We start from the raw sequence: 22464 nt of genomic DNA, 5'->3' as shown, positions 1-22464 counted from the left end.
TCTGCAGAGCTGTTTCTTTTGCATATTCTCACTTTGCTCCTGGCTGTTGCTGCAGAACACTTTTTCTTAAATACATAAGCCCAGAGGCACTACCACCATTGCTGATGGGCCTTGGCCATCATAAGCTGACTGGCATTGGCTCTGTTGGGCATGAGGGAAGCTGCTTTTTGGAATAAACATCCCATGAGAGAATCCATGCCTGTAGCCCCTGCATGCTATCATATCATACACAACCCCCATGTACTCATGGACCCCAATGCTGGCTGCTTGCTTCAGGCTTCTGAAAGAGCATTGGCATTTCAGAAGGAGCACCTGTTTTCTGCCCTGTATTGAATTGTATGTAATCAACCAGCTGCTTTTGAATGTTCAGAAGACCATTGTTACTATAATATCCACACCTGTTACAGCTCTGAATGTGTTTGTCCTCATGTGACCACTCTTACCTGTAGAAGTTCTGTTACCCATGTTTTCTTTGTGGAGGGCCAAGTCTGTAGTGTGGAGGTCTCCTGGAAAAAAACTGCAAACCAGCACCATCCTCATCAGAAAAAATTTTTCTCCTTATGTCCAGTACAAAACTGTCCTCTTTCCATTTGAAACCACTGCTCCCTGAGCTCTGCTGGAAGGGCAGAAAAGCCTGTTACCAAGACATTTTTTTTTTTTTTTTAATGTGGGTTTTGAGACATATTTACCTGGGCCTCAGTAGCCTGCATCAAGTTGACTTTCAGGTGGGGAATGGGAGGGCAGAGGTTTTCTCAAAATGTGTGCTCTTACTGAATCAGCACGTTCTCCACGAGGAAGCAGATGCTGTTCTGTAGCAGAGTATTTGAGTAGCACAACTTGATTATTTCCACATGAAAGGTAAAAATCAGATGTGGAACCTAATCTAATCTTCCTGCTGTCAAGCTGAGCTGTTGTGACTACACTGGACACAGAGGAGTTCAGGTCCAGCTGTGCTGAGGTTTAGGTGGGATGTCTTCACTGTAGTGGGCTATATCAGCTTTATTGGGTCAAGCAGAGCTGGCAATGCCTGTGTCTTCATGTGTAATTTTTTCTCTTTTCACTGCAGCTGCCTGAAGCTGTTTTTTTTCCCCGCTCATTGGGTGGAAGAAAAGATGATACATGTTAATGTGTATCAAATATCTTGGCTAATTTTAGTTTTTATTGCTGGTGCAGATAAGCCCAGTGCTACCAGCAGGCATAGGCAGCCTGGCATCTATAGAGCATTGATTTACTGGAAAGTGAGGAGGGCTGTTCCCCTTCTCCCATGCACCATTAGGCACCGAGTCCCACCCCATGGCCACAGAAGTTTTGGCACCTCATTTACTGTAGCTAATCAAGTCTTCCTCCAGTACTATGCAAGGATGTGGGTGTGTTTTGGCAGCTCTGAAGGAGAGGGAATGAGAAATCATGGCTAGTGTGTCCAGGTAACTGTAACCTTTTGCCCTGCTTTGCAGGAGGGCACTGGGAGACAGGTAGAACTTGTGTATAACAGTTTTGGTGACCTGGTGGTAGCACCAGGACTGAGTGTTGGGGATCTCCTGTGGCCTCATCACTTCGTGCAGCTGGCAATGTGACATCCCTGACTTAACCCACAGTCACGGATGAGGCCTGGGCAGAGCTGGAAAAATGAACACTATTCCAAAGCTTCGTTCTTCCTTTTCTTTCTCCATCCTAGCTGTCTGCACGTTGCAGAAAAAATGGCAATATGGCACTGTCCTCTCTGCTGCTTGGTTTGGAAGGCCAGGAACAGTGCAGGCATGAACCCAGTTAGGGAATCTGTGGATTCCACCATGGCCTGGCCCTGATCAAAAGAGAAGAATTAATCCCTGCTTTAAAGCAGTGCATGTCTGCAGCTTGAGCTCAGTGGAGGCTGGTGCAACTGGTGCAGGCTCTCTGTGAAATGTGCAGGAGGTATCTTGCACTTGGTGATCCAAGTGTGGTGTGACTTCTGTGGTGTGACTTTAATGACAATCAAGCTATCTCCTAAACTGGGAGAACCTGCAATACATTATTGTTTTAAACACTTCAACTATACTTTTATCTAATGCTTTATGCAATTGTTATAGACATGAGTATCTTTTGTCACCATATCTCCATCTGACTTAAAAGAAAAGCAAGTGTTTGCATCTTGGATATGGTAGTTGGATTTCATTAGATGATAGGACTCAAAAGTAAGCAGATCTCAAAGTTGACACACTCTGGCAAACCTGCAGCTCGGGCACTGTGGAACTGACCTCCACAAACATAGCTCTGGAAGAATTGCTGTTCCTGCCTCTGCAGCTGAAAAAAACCTAAAAAATTAAAAATACCTTCTCTTTCTCTCTCTCCCCCCCTTCTTCTTCACTCCCCATTGCTTTCCCTTCATCTCTTGTCTGACAGGGAGCAGAGAGGAAGATCAGGGATGAAGAGCGAAAGCAAAGCAAAAGAAAAGGCAAGTGCACTGATCCCAGCTCTCAGTTGAATGCCTGTAAGTAGAACTTATTCCATCAGTATTATAAATACTGGATTTTATTTTGGCTACAAATAGCTTGTGTAGTAGAACTCTCAAGTTAATTTTTATCCTCTATGGACCAATGCTTGTTTTAAGCAGTTCTTTATGGAACAGTCATTGTGTTTTGCAACACACTGGGTCATTTAGGGCTTAATTCTGTATAGTTCTTCCTGTCACAGGGTCCTGCTGTGTATTCAGTCAGGATGGGTTGTAGCAGTTGAAGTGGTGAGGTGAAGGTGGCATTTTTGGGCTAGAGACCCTCCCAATCCAGGTGGTAGTGAGAATGATCAGTTCCAAATATTTTCAGCTTGATCCTAAACTTAGCTTTCAACTTAAATTAAAAACGTGTTTGCAACTCGTCAGCAAGGCTGTGGCAGCCTTGAGGCTGAGCCTCCAGCCTCTCAGCCCTATGCTCACTCTTCTAGAGCAAAGTCATCCTTAGCAAGTAATTTCAAAGTTTCTGCATGTGTGAAGTATGTGGAGACCTCAGCGCTGTAGTACACAAAGGGTGAAGAGTTTCTTCCTGCTGAGCATCTGCCTCTCGCTGCTGCAGATGACAGATCCTCTGTTTGGATGACTGGTTATTCAGCAGCAGAGCTGCCCAGAGGAAGATCTGTCTCCCTGCTCTTCGTGGGCACGGGGCAGGCGCGTGCTCTCGCTCGCTCTGCTGTTAACAGCCCGACTGGTTCAGCCAGCACGCACCTCTCAGCTCGCCAGGCAGGATTTTCCTGACACAGCAGGTACAGGCTGCTGGAGCAGCTTCAGAAGATAATGCTGAAGGAACCCATTTTGCTCAAGGGAAGTTGTGGAAAGGGCTGGGTTTTTGGTTTCTTTCAAAGGACGTCACAAGAGGCAGGTTTAGTGCGCTGTTAGCGTTTCACAAACCAGCAGCCCCAGCGGCTCCCAGAAGATTCCTGCGTGCAGCCTTTGCATCGTGGCTGGAAAGGGAAGGCAGGGTCACTACACATTTCCCTGGATCTTATGATTTGACAAAAGCTGATTTCCAATGTTAATTTTCCATGCTTGGGCTTAGCCCGATGTGATCTTTATTTTCCTGGAAAGTACAATCTTTGGCTTTTTGGTTCTTATCTGGGAAGTTTTTGATTCCTCAAAGCCATAAGCTGTTGTACTCACCTCCAGGATCACAAATACCACGTGTACGTGAACTCTAACAACAGAAACGGTTGGTGGCTTTTGGGCAAAGTTATTTTTACAGAAATTGAGCAATCTTTAAAAAAATCTGTTTTGCAAAGAGAAAATAGTGTATTTTCTACTGAGGACATGAGAAATGGTTTTGTTTGAAAAACATTTATTCTGTTTGCAGTTGGTTTGACCTCAGATGGATATGTTTCCACTAGGTAAAATAAACTCTTCAACTGTGATATTTTGACATGAATGTGTCTGAAATGTGGTTTAAGGCACCTTCTGCCTCACTTTCTCCTCAGAGAGTCTTTGTGGATGAAGTTTGTCCCCTTGGTGGGTGGTGTCACATCAGCTGGTACATTGTGAGAGCCAGAGGGCTCTTTGGGAAATGGATCCTGGTGATCCTGGGGGAATGGACTAGGGGCTGGCACCCTGAGGTGACCAGGATGAACAATGGGAGGAACTAGAATGTAAAACTTGGAAGTGTGGAATTAAAATGTAGCTTTAAATATAACAATTTGCACAAACCAGCATTTGTACTACCTCTGTAGTATAGTGCTGCTGTCTCTTTAAGATGCTCCCAATTGAGAACACTCAAGTTGTCCCTTTGTCTTCTTTATATCCTCCTGGCACAGGAATACCAGCAAGCTTTTGAGGGAATGGAGAGGGAGAAGGTGGGGCAGGGACTGATTTTTGTCCTCTGTTTGGATGGTACATGGAAGACTTCGGTTCCTCTCTTGGGCTGAGTGCCACATTATTGTCCATCCTAATTAATATCTGAACAAAGCTGAGTTGCTCAGCTGGAGAGGTGGAGAAAGCTTTGACTACTCTGTGAAACAAGCCCTCAGGGCCCAGGCCCTCAGCTGAGAGGGACACAACCAAAGTTCAAACTCTTTTACCACAGGAGCTTTTTGCTTTGACCCTGACTGCAGAATACCCTTGTTCAGCAGCGTATGTATCTTCTAAATGATGTAGGGGCCCATCAGGACCTTCAGCATCCTCTATCCTGATCTTTGTCTCCACAGTTTCTGATGTCAAAGTGCCCATGCTTCCCTCACACAAACGTACTGACATCACCATCTTCAAGCCCTTCATGGACCTAGACACTCAGCCTGTCCTGTTCATCCCTGATGTTCACTTTGCCAACCTGCAGCGTGGGGCTCACGTGAGTAAAGCTCATGGGTGTGGGGATGAAGAGGCTCTCAGATGTTTTTGCAAAAGGCCTGGGATGCTGTGTGTGTGTATGTACATATGAAATGTCAGGCTGCATCAGTGCTGGAATCAAATACAGACTGAGTCTCATGTGGGCAAGAAATGTTCCTCCAAGGTGCATTGGCTGAAGTTAGCTGGGGGTGTTTCACCATCAAATTATTTTCCTATCAAGTCCGGTTTCTGTGAACCTGAAAGGATTTTTCCATTGCATGAACTGCAGGGTGGTTTTTCCTTGTAGCATCCCTTGGGATCCTGGTGTGCTGTTGTACAGCACAGACTCCTCCAGATCCTGCCTGCTGCAGGGTGAAAAATCCACCCTGTGGAACTGGCATGTGTGTCAGCTCTGTGATCCACTGCCAGAGCACCCTGCCTCAGTGTTCCTGGAAAGTTCCAGCTTACAAGAAACACGAAGGGAAAAAATTAGCGTGCAGCCAGGTTTCAAAATCTTGAACTTTGCTGTGCCAGGAGTTCTGCCATTCTCTAACATAATCTAAACCTTACTTTTTAAGAGCAATGCCTGAACTCCTAGCAAAGGATGGAGAATAAACTTGCATCTATAAGGCTGACATTCCTGCATGTTTTTCTGCAAAGGCCCTAGTGCTAGTTTTGTCAGAATATTCTACACCATTCCAGGAAGAATGTTGGTTAGCTTCTTTTTGTTCCCATCTCTCATTTGAGATCCTTTATTACTTTTTATGAAAAAAAGGTAAAGAAGATGTTTACTGGCTTTTGGAGCCAAAGTGTCATTTGATATAGCGTTGAAAGATTATAAGAGAAAATTATTTCTAGTTTCAGATGAAATATTCACAAAATCTCCCCTTTGTTTTTAAAGGTCCTTCCTGTTGCTTCAGAAGAACTAGAGGGTGAAAGGTAAGAGGTGCCCTTCAACCTCCTGACACCTTGCCCTCAGACAGAGGGCTAAGTCCCTGTAGTTGTACCACTGCTAACTTTTTGTCCTGTCAATGACAGCTCCAACCTGAAGAGAGGAGCTTATATTGGTGAAGAGGACTTCATTGCTACTCCAAATAAGATGGCCAGAATAGAAGAGCCAAAAAGAGGTATTTTCTTCTTTCAGAGACTGAATTTTTGGAGTATTTATCCATCATGATAGAGAGATGCATCTGAGGTTAAAGAATTTTTTAATTCATACTGATGTATACTTCAGACTGATTTTTCTGGCTTTGAGTAGTGACAGTTCATGTATCAAGTTATGGTTCAGCTGTGCAAATATTTTATATTGTGAGTATTCCTGGGGGTTTCTGCCAACTCGGACAGTAATGGGCTCTGAACCTATAAGAAAAGAGTCAAGATGAGGTGAGCAGCTTACTAGTATCCCTAATGAACTGGGGCAGAGAATTCATCATATAATCTGCTACAAAATACTTGGGAAATCTCCTCCAGGACTTCAAGCAATGAACACCCAGAAGTGGTTCTGGGTATAAAACTGTTGCATCTTTCATGGTGCCAGGAAATGGGGTGTTCACCTCTGAAAGCCAAGCTAAGAGAATATTCAGCTGATTTTTAACTTGAGTTTCAGTCTCTGCAATTTCATGTTGCTGTGGTGTTGTGGAAGGAGATGAGAAGTCCCTTTGGGGTGTTGGAGGTGGTGTACCTGATTGAGGATAGTTGCGTTTGGCAGGACCACAACAAAGCTTGTAGTATTAAACCTATGAAGAAGCAAATGCTAAATCTAGCAAGTCTGACCATAATGGGGCTGCTCTTCTGCAGTCTGGATAAAGTAATAAGGAAGGATGAATTTTATAGAAGGAAATCAGACTTCTTTTTTTTTTTTTTCATATTGCTGTATGCCATAAAACAAGCCCCATGAGATTCTCTCTCCTTTGGCTGGCTCTCATCTGACCCGTGCTGTAACTGAGAGTACGTGTCCTGTCTTCCTTTTTCAAATCTACAGTCCTCTCTTTTTTAAAACTGCCTTTAACAGGCAAATTGGGAAATGCATCAAGGTGCTGTGCTGTCCTGAGTTCACCTTGTTCCATTAGAAATGCCAGTAATTGTTGCATGTTGCAGGTGTGTCAAAGCTGTGGCTGATGAACCCTTACAAACAATCCGGGCTGCAATACCTAGTCATTAGAAGATGGATTAAAGACAGCAAAGCTGTTAAAGTCCAAGCTTTCTTGCTCTCCTGGCTAATTCCTCAGCCTTAATGCAGTTTTTAATGATGCTGATATTACATGCAATGAGTCTGTGCTAGCTTGAGAACGCTGGGGATGCTCACCTAATTGGGGTTCTTGCTCTTTCATTCCCCTCCTGGAGGAGACCAAGCCTGCACTGTATGTCAGTTCTGGTGGTAAGAGCTGAAACACAGCAAGGGGCAGGAAGAAAGATGAGACAGCATAGGAAGAGCACAGAACTGTACAAATAAATTATTTAAAAATTAGGAAGTGGCCAGGATGGCTTCACCTGCTGTGATAGCATCTGTCAAATCATTTGATTGTGGAAAGTCTTATGGCAAATGACTGTAAGATATGGAGGAATCCAAGAGTCTCAAAGATTTTGTTTTGTGTTCCTCCTTTATTTGTTTCAAATATGACCTTTTTTTCTAATAATAGAGAAAATAAAGAAAATACAGAGGTGTTTTGACAGTAAAGATGCTTGAGCATACAGTGGCTTTATGTGCAAGAAGTAAGTTGTGAGCTAACCTAGCAGTGTGTGTTTGTGCTACAGTCTTAAATGTATATTGAATGTATGTATGTGTTTCTTCATAAGGTCCTCAGTGGATGTCCCCGTGTGCTTAGCCACTGTGGGATACAGATTTTCCCTGAGGAGCAATTGCACAGTTAATTCCTCTCCAAATTGCTTTCCAGTGTTGCTGTATGTCCGAAAAGAGTCAGAGGAAGTCTTTGATGCACTAATGTTGAAGACACCATCTCTGAAAGGCCTGATGGAAGCGGTAAGTGACGAGGTTGGTCTGTAGTCCTTGAGAAGCAGCCCTGGCTACCCAGTCCTTACACAGCAGAGTCAGACTTGCAGTCACAGCTTGTGTTCACACATTTCTGCTCTTCTGGATAAGAAGAATAAGGAAGACTTCATCTCAATAACATGGAAATGAATGCAAATAATGCTTGAATTTATTGTTAAGGGAATTCAGGAAGCTTGTCTTTCAAGTACCTTACCCCACATCTGTGGAGTCTGGGTGTAAGAAGGCTTCCTGAAGATCCAGGTCTGTCAAATTTGATGATTGGATGTTCCTCTTGCCAGAGAGGGTACTTTTGTTAGGACATGGATTTTCAGAATGTGTCCGGTGGCTTGGGTTTGTTTCAGCCTTTCAAAATCATGTTTGGGCCCCTCCACTGTCCTTTCACAAGCTGGTATTGCAGAGTTGCAAGTCCCAGCTTCTGTGTGTTGCTGAACACTTTTATCTATCTGTGCACACATGTGTGAAATTGCTCTCTGCTGCTTGACTTCCAAAATAGCCTTCCACTGTCCCTGCTGCTGCAGAGCAAGGGAAGTACTGAGCTTAAGTCCAAGGAATGGTGTAATATTTGGCATGAGCTCAGAACTGACATTTGTCTGTCTCTTTGTGACTAATGCCTCTGCTCAGGGAACAGGGGCTTTGGGGATGTGCAGACAGGTCTGGCCATTAACTTTTGGTGGTAGAGATAGTTGTGTAACCAGAATCTTTATCTCTTCCTGGCTGTGAGGCTTTGCCAGCTGGAAGGTGGGGGCTAATGGAGAGAGATTGAAAGCTGTGAAATCCTCCCTTATCCCATGGTCCTGAAGTGAAGCTGCACCTCTGTTGTTTCACTCTGATTTCTTAGAACAAGGAACCAGGTGCTCACAGCTGTAGCTTAGGGGAAACTCCCTGTACATTTGCATGTCAAAGCAGTGTATTGGTTTGGTATTTACTGTCGGTGTGATAGAGCAGTTTGCCAGAGTAAACCAGGCTTAGGTTACTGACATCACAACTTTGTGGAAGTTGTGCAGTGAAGTGCCATGGTCAGTGGCTGTGGCTCCACACTGATGTCACCCTGCTGGGGAAGGAGAATGTTTCCCATCACCTCATGCCCTTAGCAGCACAGGTCCTCTCTCTGTTACTATTTTCTTCTTTCAGCCACTGTCATGACTAGTTTTCACTTGATCCCTCTGGCACTAAATTAAAAAATGGTTTTCAGTATGCTGAGAGAACAGAGAGCCAAGAGAGAATGAGAGTCAGGGTGTGGAGTGGGCTTTAAGTGGGTGGGCTTTCGAGAGTAGGGGTGGGAGGTTGCTGTATGAGAAGTGAGTATCCAGATTCAAACATGATTAAATTTTTTGCACAGAGGTTAGCTAAATGCACAGAAGGGGTTCTGATCTGTAGATTTACAGATTTATAGTTTGGGATTTAGTGTTGCCTTTGTAGGGCAGAGTTGTCCTCATTTGCAGGCTTTTTGTTGTGGTTGTTCCTTTCTGTAAAATGGGAAGCAAAAGACAATGACAGCAGTCTCCTTGCTTCACCAATCCTTGCTTTCTTTTGTTCTAGATATCTGACAAGTATGATGTTCCTTTTGATAAAATAGGAAAAATCTTCAAAAAATGTAAAAAAGGGTGAGTATGTACCTGTGCAATAACTGCCTAAGAATATGAACACCTTTTTCAAACCTGTAGGCAGATCTGCTGTGTAATTCCTCCAAGCACTGCAGATATGTGAATGCCATTTGCTGTTATGTGTATGTGCACACAAGTACACACATTTCAACATCATCCACAAAGCTGAAGACTGTAGGAAGGGTCCTGTAAAAATGTGTAGTCTGGCTTCCTGGGTAAAATACAAGTCACTGAACCTCTCTGAGCTAATTGTTATTTGAACCAGAATTGATCATGTCAGAGGAAGAAGAGTTCAGTTTGTTAAAAGACTCCCAGTGATGAACCACGTCCTCCAGCCAATGTTAAATTGTTCCAGTGGTGACTGGGCTTATTATATCTGCATTTGGCTATAATTACTGAACCCTGGTTGTATTTTTGTGGGCTAAATTGAAGAGAACTTAGTTGTGAAGTGTCTATTTCTCCCAGAGGCCCTACTTAATCTTTTTATTTTGTAGCTTAAGTAATTGAGTTTCTGAACATTGTCTGCTTTTGTTTCATCTTTTAATTTCTCAGTAATTTTCTTGTTTTCTGTAAATGGTTGTTAGTTTGGTGTCTCAGCCGCTTCTCCTTCTAGCCAGAAAATTACACCCTTCCAGGGTTGTGCTTTCATAGCAGAATTACCCCACCAGAACAGCTGCAAAAAGCTTAAAATCTGTGATATCTAAACCACTGCTAAGCACAGCTTTGTGTGCGTGTGTGCGCAGTAACACACGGGTATTGACCTTTCTGGCTAATGAAAGAAGTGGCCAAGCATGGGTGATTTCTTCCCTGCAAGCTCTGAAGGGTTTTGTGCTGATAGTTCATAACTGACTGGCAAACCCATTCAGAGCCCCAGGTGCCTGCAGCTTCAGAAGGACTCTGCTGGTTCCAAGATCTCTCTCCCTCCCTGGTCCAGGAGCCAGATTTAATCCTTCCATTCAGACCCTGAGAAGTGTGGCTGCCAGCCTTGATGGCAGGGTTGGATCAGAGCAGCCAGATCTGCTATGGGAAGCAATGAGTCAGAGAGGGATGAGTAGGATCTTGTGTTACCCTTGGATAGTCCAGGCTTTTTAGGTTTGAGAGTGCCTTTTGCATTTAGAACTGTAAAATACCTGTTCTATTTTGTTTTTCCAGAATTCTGGTCAACATGGATGATAACATTGTGAAACACTATTCTAATGAAGATACCTTCCAGCTGCAGATTGAAGAGGTTGGAGGATCTTACAAGCTGACTTTGACTGAGATCTAAGATCACAGATCACTGTGGATTTTAAACAAAGGTCTCAAGTGAACATTTTCCCATAATTCAGTATGTTGGGCAAAACACTAATCACCTCCAGAAGAAAGCCAGGTGTTTGACTTGTTCTGGGGAGCAGAGCAGTGGTTTTGCTTAATACATTTGTGTTTGTGTTCTTGCTCATGATCTTATTTGCACTTGAAATGGGCAAGCAAAGATTGGCAATTAAGTGGAGAGCATGTATATATTTTTACTAGTGTATAAACCACTAGTAGGTATGGGAGGGGAAATCTCCTGTAAGGTGGCCTTTTAGACTGGTGATGTCTTATTTATCTATTTAGTAACCATGTTTGAGCCTGTTATCAGCTAATACCATTTTACTGGACTGTTTTCTGCTAGGGAGAGCTGCAAAACTACTAATTGATGTTAGTAGGAGTTGCATGCAGGTTGGAGAAAAGTCTATGTTTACTTGTGACCAGGGCAGACTGTTGAAATCACTTGTGTCATTTGGGGGGAATGTAAAACTGCCTTGCTTATGAAGAACTCGCCTTAGTAACTGTGTGAACTCTCATCAGATGAAGCTATATTGTATATAAGTGCAATATATTTTTGAAGGTTTGTAAATGTGTACATATAAGCAATATATAATATATATAAAATATGGTGTTCTGTATATACCGTGAATATATGCAATGAAGCCCATCTGAAAGGATACCATATACAGAAAAAACATATTTAACATAGATATTTAAAAATGGACAAACCATTATCATGCACCAAAGGTGAGCACACGTTTGTACATTCATAGAAGGCACAAGAGACCTGCTTGTTAAACATGGATCTTCCTATGTAGAAGGAAGAAGATACCAGCTCTTTCCTAAATCCTCATGCACAGGCAGGCAATGGAAGTCCTGGTTTCTCTCATGAACTGCCACTAAGTCCTGAACAGCTGGGTGATGCTGTCCTGGGAGGTGATTTGGGCCAAGTCTGAGAGCTGGTTCACAGGAGGAGCTGGACAGATGCAGTTCTCTTGAAGTCTCCTGTTTGGGGGTCAGGAAGGTCGTCTCCTCAAAGGTGGGCTTTTTCTGTAGCAGTGTACTTGAGGCTCAGCTGGATGCTGCCAGCATCTCAGGCTGGATGAACCCATGGGCTAGAGGAGCCAGCTTGCAAGGCCTAGGATGCCAACAACTGGAAATGCACAGGCAAGGCTTTGGAGAGAGGAAGGTGCCAAAATGGCTCAGCAGGCCAAGTGTTAGCGGGGGAGTAAGGACTCCAAGTATGTTTTGCATTCTTGGTGTCTGTACATACTGTGGACCTGCTGCTGAGCTGGAGAGACCCAATGGGCAGAGCAGGCATCCTGAGCCCCAGCTGGGAGTGCCAGCCACCTCCAGAGAGTACTGCCCTGTGCCATTTACTCATCGTGTGCGTGTGCTTATGAAGGAAAGGCACTCTTTGGTTATTAGCAAGTGAAAGAGGAGCACTTAAAGGGCAGCACTAAGGCAAAAACCTCGGTTACACAGTGAGCAGATGAACGTGAGTGCCAGGTCTGGTGTCAGAGCTTTAATTAAGGATCTGGGTATTGAAAGAGGTTTGTAACATTTTCAGACAGTGCAAAGCTGCACATACCTCACCTAGGACCTGAAGGTCAACCTGGAAAGACTGGAGAAATAATCTGGAAAAGTAGCATATGATTTTATTTAATAATTAATGAGTCTACTTAATGGTTAACAAATTGTAACCTACTATTGTTTAGCTCTGTCATGGTGTTGTTTGGAAGAGGAAGGCAAATGCCACATTGAGTTGATCAACAGAAGAATGACCTGAAAGAAATAGGAGACCTCCCCACTTTGGCTCTGCTTGGCACCACCAAGGCCTCCACTGGAGCACGGACCCCGTGGTCCTTCAGCCAAAGCTCCTGGCTCTGAGGAGGAAGGCCTGCATGGTCTGGCTGGTGAGGGGTCATGTTCAGGTGGGATGACTGATGGGAGCAGCCTCCCGACCCACGGACATGTCCTCCCTATCCATGGCAAGCACAGGAGTAGTGGGTGTAAATCACAGAATTTCAGGCTGGCTGTTGAGGCAGTTTTCTCGTATGAGAAGAGCAGGTTGCCCATAGAGGCAGTGGTTTGGCATCAAAGGTCTTCAGAGCCAGGCTGAGCAAAGGTATCCTTGGACTGTCACAGGTGTAATTGATTCTCCCTTGGTGGTGAGTCCAGGTGACCACTTGAAGTCCCTCCCCCCATTCTTTTTTAATGATTTATATAAAATACAGTATTTTGGAATTTGTATTGCGATCAGTCCTGAGCTGGTTCATTCCATTCCCCCCTCTATTCCCCCCTCCTTCCTTCTCCTTGAGCAAACTCACACAGTGCCTGTGGGCATGTGGCCAGGACACGTGGGCTCGGGGCCGAAGGGAGAGGCTGATGTGCAGCACGGTGCTGAAGAGACTTGGCCAACCCCTGCCCCTGTGCAGGAATGCACCCAGCAGAGCAGCCAGGGGCTCGTACCCAGCCAGCACCAGCCTCCTGCTGGGGCTCCCCTTCGGCCGTCACGGGAATACTTCTGCTGTGGCAAGGGAATTTTTTTTAAAAACTGATATCTAGAATACGTATATATATTTACACATTTTTATTGAGAGTGGAAGTTTTATTACAGAAACTTGGTCTAGGGTCAGGGAAGTAGATTTAGAATCTCCATAGAGGTAAGATTGACATGAATGTTATTTCTTTTTACTGCTTAATGAAGTATGTGAACTAAATCTGACGATTGTTTTCCACTATAAGATATTCTGGGACACGGGTCTTATAACAGTAGCAGCAATGTCATGTATGTTTTATGAAACTGATTTTTTTTTGTTTTGCCTGCTGTTTTTTAATTGAAAATGTATTTTAAACCAAGCTATTAAATTTTATATGTTCATTTCTAATGATGAGTCTTCTATATAACAAGAGCATCTGCTCTTACCCCTTCAATTTTCCTCTGACACGGAATCTGTAAAACCCTGGTGATTGTTTCCTAGTTTCTCCTTGCAAAAGAAAATCCCAGTGCCAGCCTTGCTGTTGTTATTCCCACATAAGAAATGGCAGCTCCATTTTCATTCCCTGCTTTATTCCAGCTGACCTTGTTCAGTTTAGTGTGTGAGGAAGCTGCAGCATTTGCTTCCATAGGACCTTTTCCTTTGGCAGTGAGCAGAACATCCGTGGGTAAGATCAGTGTGTAGGGGGACCACTAGCGAAGCTGTGGGCATTGACTTGCCCAAGCTGAAAACAAAATTCACCCCAACATTTCCAGGATAATCCTAGAGCCATGGTATCTGGAGTGGTGTTCACCTCCTCTTTTTCTCTCTCAGAAAATGTCTCAACAAGCTTTTACTGTAGCTGGCTCCCTGCCCCTGCAGCAGTTGCTGTCCTGGAGCAGCTCCTGTGCCAGCATCTTCCCAATCACCGGGCTTGTGTCAACATGCTGGGGCTGGGTGGGGAGCAGCGTGGGTGGCAGAAGATTTCTGGGCTAGGAAAAGGCCAGGAAAATTTCTACTTATTTCCTTATTTATTTGTAGTTCTTGTGCAGGCTCTGCTCACAGGGTCTGTCCCAGATGCAGGAAGATGCTGCAGCGTCATGACTGGGGGATGCACCAGTGCTGGGGGGTGCCCTGTGTCAGCTCCACCTGAGGCTGTGCTTGCTGGCAGACTGGGCAGGGTTCTGCCCCACGCCGCACAGCCGCTGTGTGGCCATCTCACAGCAAACCTCAGCAGGACACGGAATCTGCAGCAGCACTGGCTGAGGAACAGCTGCTCCCCCTCTTCTCTGGCCATGTGGTACCACCATTTTCCTCAGCCTTCACGCGGTGTGTGTGTGTGGATGTCTGTGCCAGCACTCCCTCCTCCTCCTGACAGCCCTCAGCCCTTTTCTATCCAACTGAGTTTAGAGGAAGTGAAGGTGAACCTCCAAAGATGCAGCTCTGAGCTCCCAAGGTAGGGAGCCTTACTTGGAACTCAGTGCTTCTTCCTGGGGCATGACTCGGGGCTTTAATAGTGCAAACATTTAGTTAGGCTTTTAAGATCTGACCTCTTTTTGTATGGGAAAGCTGAATTCTGCATCAGCCTCCAGCTTCTTGATGGAACTTTGTCAAACAAGGGTTTGCAAGAACACAGAGCTTCGATGCTCCTCTATTTGGTTTGTATTTTAGATCACTGGAACCGTTATTGCAATTAAATTACTAAATATTAGACAATATTTAGATGACATCTCAACTAGATAAATGATATAATATGCTGCGGTGCGTTTTGTGGTGGGGCACCCCGGGGTGTCCCCGGAGGGCCCCCTAGGCTGTGAGCTGGCTGGCAGCAGCAGGCAGGCAAGGAGACTCCACACGGCTTCTGAGGGTGCTGAGCAGATGAAGGTTTATTTGGGGTCCCAACCCCGGGTACAGCATGGTTACTGAGGGAAAAGGGGGGAAGGCGGAGCCTCGGGGAGGGAAGGGGCAAGAGGGGGGAAGAGGCTGAGAGGGAGGAAGGGCTCAGAGCCAGACTCATCCCCTAGCACAGCTTAAGAGGGGAATTGAAGTGGGCGCGGAATCACATTGGGCCAATGGGATGACAGATACAGGAGGGTTCAGGGCAGGACCACAGGCTTAGAATGTACCATACATTTCGGAGGGGTGAGACAGAGCATACCATTTAAATAAAATGGAATACAACAATAATAGATGAGTTCTCAGAACTTGTTCAGCTGCTTGTCCTTGGACTATCCTGCCATACCACTGGAAATGTTGCATAGTTCACAATGCTGCAGAAGGAATATTTGGCTTTTTCCCCCCTTGGCTAGTGTCAGTAGCTGCTGTGGTTGGGGTGGTTGTGGGGTTTTTTGGCACATCCCACAGGTTCTTATTCCCACAGGGCAGTGCTGCCCTGCCCCATTGTCTTGGTTGGGAAAGACAGGTGCCTACTAAGGAAGGCAGGAGCCTCCCCTGAAATGGAGAATATAACCTCCCCCCCACCCCCGAATTTATATAAATTTTAAATTAAGGGGCTCTCAGGCAAAATATATGGGAGCAGGAAGTAACAGTTCTTTAATAGGGAAGAAAATAAAAATATAAAATAAACAATGCAGTAAACCAAAACAACATTGACAGAGTCAGAACACAACCTGACACCCTGTTGGTCAGGGTGCTGGTAGCAGTCCAGTTGGAATTGTGGCTGCAGTCCTCCTGGAGTCTCAGGCGTGGTTCTGCTGGAGCAGGGATCCTGTAGAAAATAGTGTCATCTTCCTCTGAAGATCCAGTGGAAGAAGAGGCAACTGCTGTTCCCCTGGGAAATCCAGTGGAGAAGCTGTGCTGGTATTCCAGAATCCCCAGATTCTGTCCAGGTAGGAATGCTTGGCTTCCCTCTGGGCGGAGCATCTCCCAATGGGATGCTGTAGTTCTTACCAGTCACGTACTGACATTCAAGAGCCTGTTATCAGCAGATATCCCCCCTGGAGGGAGGAGTGGGTGTGGAAGAGATAAGGAAAACTGCCCACTTAACAAAGACAACTGCCACAGAGATGGCAAATGGAACACATCTTGCCTTGCAGTCTGGGACGCCCATCCATCCCTGTGCCTGTGCACGCAGCTCTGGATGGCTGCTGTGCCCTCTGGCTCAAGCAGGATTTATTTTGTCATGCCTCCAGCACGGCCTCCCTGCAGGCTGCAGATGCGTGTGCTGACAGCAGCTGGTGACCAGTGTCAACAGCACTGAGTTTGTGTGTCCCTGCTGCAGAGCCCAGCGCTGGCCTGCAGCCACACCACCACTGCAGTTTGGGAAGCATGCAGCAGGCCGAGGAAAGCCTGGCAGCAGCTCTGATGAGGGGGAATGCAGTTTGGGCATCTTGGGAATTTGATAACTGAAGGAGAGACAGCCCTGGGCTCAGGGATTATGGCAGTGAGGGATGGTGGAGCATGCTGTGCAGGTGACTGCTGCCACCAGGCTGAAAAAGACAGTGGAAATTGGGAGTGAAATTTGGAGAGGGTGAAGTGACGCGGGGAAAAGTGAATGGAGTCCTGTGGTTGCCCAGCACCAGGGAAATTCCTCAGTGTCCAGCAGGAGAGGAGAGCTGGATGGAGCCCCAGCCAGGCAGTGCTGGCCCTGCCAACCTGTTGGATCTGCTCTTCCAACTTCTGAGCTTGCTGGTTTGGGTTGAGCAGGGCACTGTCCTGCTGCCACTGCCCAGGAGTGTGGATTGAGCCAACGTGCCTGCTCCAGCCACCAGAACGTGCCTGGACAGAGCCCAGTCCTGGCCTGGAGAGACAGGGCTGGAGCAGCTGCTGTCTGCAGGGAGCACTGGGAGCAATGGGGGTGACAGCTGTCTGGGATAAGGGCACAGGAGTGCAGGGATTGGCACTGGCTCTGCCAGGCAGCAGTGCCAGTGGCATAGGGAGGGGTTGTTGCCAGTGCTTGGTTTGATGATGCTTCTAATCTTGTCATGATAAGGCTTGCTTGATTTTTTTTTTTCCTAAATAATTACACGGGCTATTAATAAGTAAATAAAGGAAAAGCAATCACACAGTGGTCAGCTTTGCAGGTGGTGTTCCCACAGCTTCTTCTCACTTGAAATGCTTTGAGCCTGTCAGCCAGTGCTGACCAAGCATTTTTGGGGAGCAGCAGTGCTGGATGCCCCATCTTGTGGATATCCTAAAGGGCCCTAAACCAGCCCTTGCCCTCCCACTTGTCTCTGCGTGCTTAAAAAAGAGCCCAGGCTGCAGGCAAAGAGGCTGGTTGAGACTTGCTGTCTACACAGCCTCAGGTCAGGGTAATGCCTGAGACAAAAGGAGACAGTTATAAAATCAGAGATGGCAAGCTAAAAAAAATCCATTGCTGCCTGAATCACCCCCTGCCGTGCTACGTGGTTGTTCCCAAATGAGCTGGCACCTCATGGCAGTCCTGTCCAGAGCTTTGCCTGCCAGTGACCCCAGCCCAGCCCTGGGGCCAGCTGAGCTCTGCCTGTGGGCTGCTGCCATGCCTGGGGCTGCCCAGCCTCAGCAGGGGTGAGGGTTTTGGCGAGAGAAGAGCCCAAATCCACCTCGTCTCTGCAGAGGCACAGCTTGTCCCTGCTCCTCTGTGCATGCTGCAGGGCAAGAGACCACAACGCTGCCCCGTTAATGGCCAGCAGCACCCCCAAGACCCCACTCTGACTTCCAGTGTTTTTTTCAAAAGAAAATGTTGAGCCCTCCTCCAGAACTGAAAAGAAAATTTCAAAGATACCTCAAGAGAAAGAAAAATGAAGATGATGATTTTGACCCTAAATCACTCTCCTTCATGCTTTTTCTTTTTCTTTAGGTCCGTTTTTCAGCTCCTAAGTGCTGGGGGTTAATGATGTTCTTCAACACCATCAAATTGTGCAATATTTAATTTCTTGGAGGAATTTCCCCCCATCACCCTGCTTTGAAAACCTCTCTCTGATCCTCAAGGTTTTTTTCACGCTGCATTACATCTACCCATTACCCTGCTGTTACTTTGCTCTAAAGGTGCATCTTGAGGCTTTTATGAACCATATTTGAGCTCCCTGACGACAGCACTCAGGCAGATGTAATCCAGCGTGACAGAGCGTGTGAATGCCATAAAGTGCAGGGATAGCAGGTGGAAATCTGGCCAGCAGGGACCTGGCTGGCCACAGCAGCACTGGGATTTCATGCCCTGATGAAGGGAGGAGGACTTGACCTGAGCTGGGGCACAAAATAAGCTGCCAGGCGGGCAGATGTGTGTTTGGCACTGAATGGAAGCCCAAACCATCGGGTTAAGGTTTTCAGGCAGGGTGTTCACAGCTCAGCTTACTTGGTCAGTCGCTCAGGAGAAAAGGAGGGGTGGTGCTTGTGGAGCACAAGGAGCTGTGGCCAGGGCTCAGCTTGGCTGTGAGGCTGGAAGTTACTGGGTGTGTAGGGAAGGTTTTGGGGTAAAAGCAATGTTTTTCCCCAGTCCAGGGCCTTTCCCATCCAGCAGAACTGTGAGGTGTGAATGCTCAGCCTCAGACTGCTCTTCACAGTTCACTGCATGGCTGGGGTTGAAAGGGATGTCTGGGGGTACCTGGTCCTACACAAGCAGGGCCACCCCCAGTCAGCTGCCAGCATCCTGTCCAGAGGGCTTCTCAATATCCCCAGGGACAGGATAGCCTTTCTGGTCAGCCCTTTAGTGGGTCACACTCACTGAGATACTGAAGTATCTCCTGATATTCTGAAACTCCTCCTGTGTTTGGGATTGTGCCTTTTGTCTTGTGAAGGTATGTGCTGGCTCTCCTAGAGGAAATAATACCGGGAGATCAGAGATGAAGTGGTGATTTGGGACTGCTTCAGGCGAGCTGCAGCCACGGGGAAGAGAAGTGCAGCAGCCCAGAGTGGGGTGTGCAGCTGGGGGCATCCCTGGACAACACCCAGCCCTTGGAAAAGCACTGCAAGATGTGGTGCTGGCTCAATGCTCTGCCGGCACTGTGGAAGGATGCCCAAGGGGAAAGCAACTGAGTGCAAACAGTGCTGCCTGCACTCAGGAAGGGAAAATAGCACAGCTACGCACCAGAAGAACTGTAGCACAGAATTGGAGCCTGAATTTATTTCACATTAGTCATCTTGTACCTCTTAACATCCTGAAGCAGTGCAGTAGTGAAGGGGAAGTGCACACCCAAAGCTGATGTAAGGATTTACCCATGCTGGGGAAAAAATTGGGAGTCCTTGTCCTTTTTAAGTAAATAGTGTAAAACTAAGTGGGAAAGTGCTTTTGAAGGGAGGTATCAGGATCTCCTCTGCACAAGGGGAGTTGCAGCGAGTAAGTCCAGGCAAGCACTAGTTATGAGAAAAAGCATCAAGCTGGCTGGATACTTGATCCAAACAACAGGCAGGGTCTGTTCTGCAGCTGAGAGAGTGGATGGAGCTGACTGAGTCATGTATGACTAGCAGTGCTGCCAAGGAAGTATCACAACAACAGGAATTGCAGTTTTCCAACTCCTCAGCTGGGGCAGGGATGGGATGTGGCCATTGGGTTGGGATGAGATACCTCCCTTCAGATATTAGAACAGGGATTTAAACTATTAAACAACTCAATTGCCACTGACATTTTCCCCCAAAACAGCTTGGAAGGTGGCTTTTTAATTTATTTAACTATTAATGACAAATGTATTTTTCAGCAGTAAAATCCTATACTTGACTGTGTCCTTCAATATACAGTTAATTCAGCATTTTATGTAGGAGGTTGCTTAGGGTATAAAATCATTGATAGCATAGTTTGAGTGCAAGCACTGGTAGGGGGGAATTACCCTTACAAGCAATCTCAGCTCATGCCCTCCTTTACTTTGGCTGTCATTTCCAGGGACGTGTCCTTGTCCCTGGATTTGGTGTCTGTCCTGCCAGCTGCAGCTTTTCTCTGGCCCCCAGCATTTGGCATTGCGACGCCCAGTGAGACAAATGTGGCATTGGAGAGGGAAACAGAAACCCCATCACCCACGAGGGAGCAGGGGCTGGCTCAGCTGGAGACAGCGTGTCTGTCAGAGCACAGCTGTTCTGCACACTGGCAGTGTTGGGGGAGCCAAAGGAAGGTGTCAGGCGAGCAGGGTGCAGAGCCTGCAACCAGGAGCAGAGATGGGAGTGGGCACAGGGCAGCCCACGGAAACTGGAAGAAGGTGATGGTGTAGCCAGAGTGGCTGGTGAGGAGTTTATTCATGAACCTGCTGACGGGTTAGCAACCACATCCCCAGCAGCACCAGAGCCCTCCCTGGGGCTTGGCTCCGTTCTGTGCTGCACAGCACTTGGGTGCCCGTGGACAATGAGCCAGGGCAGATGCCAGTGCTGGTACTGGGGAGCCACGGCCAATGCCAGGCCACTGTGGTGCCAATCCCTACCCCTAGGAACGATGCCAGTGGTCCTGAAGTCAGTCTCAGGATGTCTTCCAGCACCCGAGTGCTGCTGGAAAACACTGCAGGGCTGTTAAGACAACTCAGGATGAAACACATGTTTGCATATAGGCTTGATACCTGCCCCAGCAAGTCCTGAGATGACCAAAAGAGGGGAACATCCATCAGCACTGCTAATGCTTTAATATTCTGTGCGTCAGAAAATATGCGTAGGCTTAGCTAACAGTAATGCTGAGGTCAAGGGAACAGCGAAAACAATGAAGACATCCTTTTAAGCAATAAGAACAATAAATAAATAGCATGTAAGTTTAATTTTTGCTGGTTTTTGAATCCATCTCCTGGTGCCACTAAAATAAGATCAGGGCACAAATAGCAGCAGCAGTAGAAAAACCAGATGGTGCACTCAAGCAAGCAGATGGTGCACTAGAATGTCACACTTATCACTGTCACTTTTTTTTATTTCTATTACAGTGGACCTGTGGACAGTCCACACCTGTAATCAACATTTGTGGACTGGATTCTTTTAGTTCAGTAAACACTGTGTTTCACATACTCATAACAAATCTGTGTGAGAGGTGATGTCTCCCTGTAGTGCTGCCAGGGCTCATGAAGTCTTTGATGCAGTTAATGGGGTTTTTTTGTGTGTAGAAACATTTTTGGGAGTGATTAAAAAAAAATGGCAGCGTGTGTTTACTCTATCAGCGCACTGGGTCTAAAATACAGCGGGAAACAGTTTCTGTGGCTCTTCTCTTAAAGCCTTTCCTTTTGTTGTACCCTGGCCACGTTTCCTTACGCTGTGCTGGCTGCTTCCCCACTCCTTGGACGCTTACCCAGGCGCCAGAAGCTCAGTCTGCTTTGAAAGCCAGTACGGGAGATGCAGGCCAGGGAGAATTTGGCTTTTGCCTGAAAGCAGTGGGGGCCAGCAGGTGAGGGCGGTGCTTGTGTCCCCTTGGGCAGGGCTGCTGTCCCTGCGGGCAGGCACGTCGGCCTGGGTGCCGTCCGACCCCCGGCACGGCCGAGCTGAACCCTCGGCAGCGGCCGCCCGCAGCGCGACACTGCGGGGACAGCCCGGCCCGGCCCGGCTCGCTGCCCTGGCTCCGTGTCCCTGCCCTGGCTCCGTGTCCCTGCCCTGGGCTCCGTGTCCCTGCCCTGGCTCCGTGTCCCTGCCCTGGGCTCCGTGTCCCTGCCCTGGCTCCGTGTCCCTGCCCTGGGCTCCGTGTCCCTGCCCTGGCTCCGTGTCCCTGCCCTGGGCTCCGTGTCCCTGCCCTGGCTCCGTGTCCCTGCCCTGGGCTCCGTGTCCCTGCCCTGGCTCCGTGTCCCTGCCCTGGGCTCCGTGTCCCTGCCCTGGCTCCGTGTCCCTGCCCTGGGCTCCGTGTCCCTGCCCTGGCTCCGCGGGCTCCCTGTCCCTGTCCTGGGCTCCGTGTCCCTGTCCCGCAGCCCGGCAGGACCCGCTGGCCCCGCAGCTCCCAAACGCTCCCTGCACACACTCCATGTCAGCTGGGCCAGGCTTTGTAAAAGCCCGTGGATTTATCATCACTTCTACTTGCGGAAATTATTCTACCCAGAAATATACCTTGTTGGTCTGCCTGCTTTCTTTTATTCTCTTTTTCTTGCCACCTCTGTTCTTCATAGTTATCCCTCAAACCCCTTTCCCCCCACTGTTTCTCAGAGATACGCTGTATATAACTCTGACTATAAATACCTTCTGTATCTCTGCTGCTCCCCTGGGTGAATCCCTCTGCTCCTTGTCCTGCTCCTGCCCTTGGCCAGGGCTGCTGCAGCGTTTCCATCAGCTGGTGACAGACACTGCACGGCAGAGCTCCTGAGCTCCCCCCGGCTGGGGCATTTCTCCTCTGCCTGCTGCTGTCTGCCCAGCAAGCGTGCCTCGGGACAATCCGGGGTTGTGGCAGCTCCGACTGCTCTGTCCTTCACAAGAGGGGAGGGAGAG

At 47.3% G+C, this 22464-nt stretch overlaps 1 protein-coding gene across 1 annotated transcript in view; it reads left to right on the top strand.

Moving 5' to 3' along the window:
* GRHL1 (grainyhead like transcription factor 1) overlaps positions 1 to 10658 on the top strand; it is a 37681-nt gene extending 27023 nt beyond the window's left edge. Inside the window, exons 10-16 of the mRNA XM_041421209.1 lie at positions 2380 to 2431; positions 4660 to 4799; positions 5679 to 5716; positions 5816 to 5904; positions 7672 to 7757; positions 9327 to 9391; positions 10544 to 10658. Coding sequence (XP_041277143.1) covers positions 2380 to 2431; positions 4660 to 4799; positions 5679 to 5716; positions 5816 to 5904; positions 7672 to 7757; positions 9327 to 9391; positions 10544 to 10658 — 585 coding nt within the window. The remainder of the gene's footprint in view (positions 1 to 2379; positions 2432 to 4659; positions 4800 to 5678; positions 5717 to 5815; positions 5905 to 7671; positions 7758 to 9326; positions 9392 to 10543) is intronic.
* The last annotated feature ends 11806 nt before the right edge of the window (positions 10659 to 22464 follow it).

Source organism: Onychostruthus taczanowskii, unplaced genomic scaffold (genome assembly GCF_017590055.1).
Source record: "Onychostruthus taczanowskii isolate IOZ18803 unplaced genomic scaffold, ASM1759005v1 scaffold11, whole genome shotgun sequence".
NCBI classification, from domain to species: domain Eukaryota; kingdom Metazoa; phylum Chordata; class Aves; order Passeriformes; family Passeridae; genus Onychostruthus; species Onychostruthus taczanowskii.
This window is presented reverse-complemented; position numbering and strand designations above follow the sequence as displayed.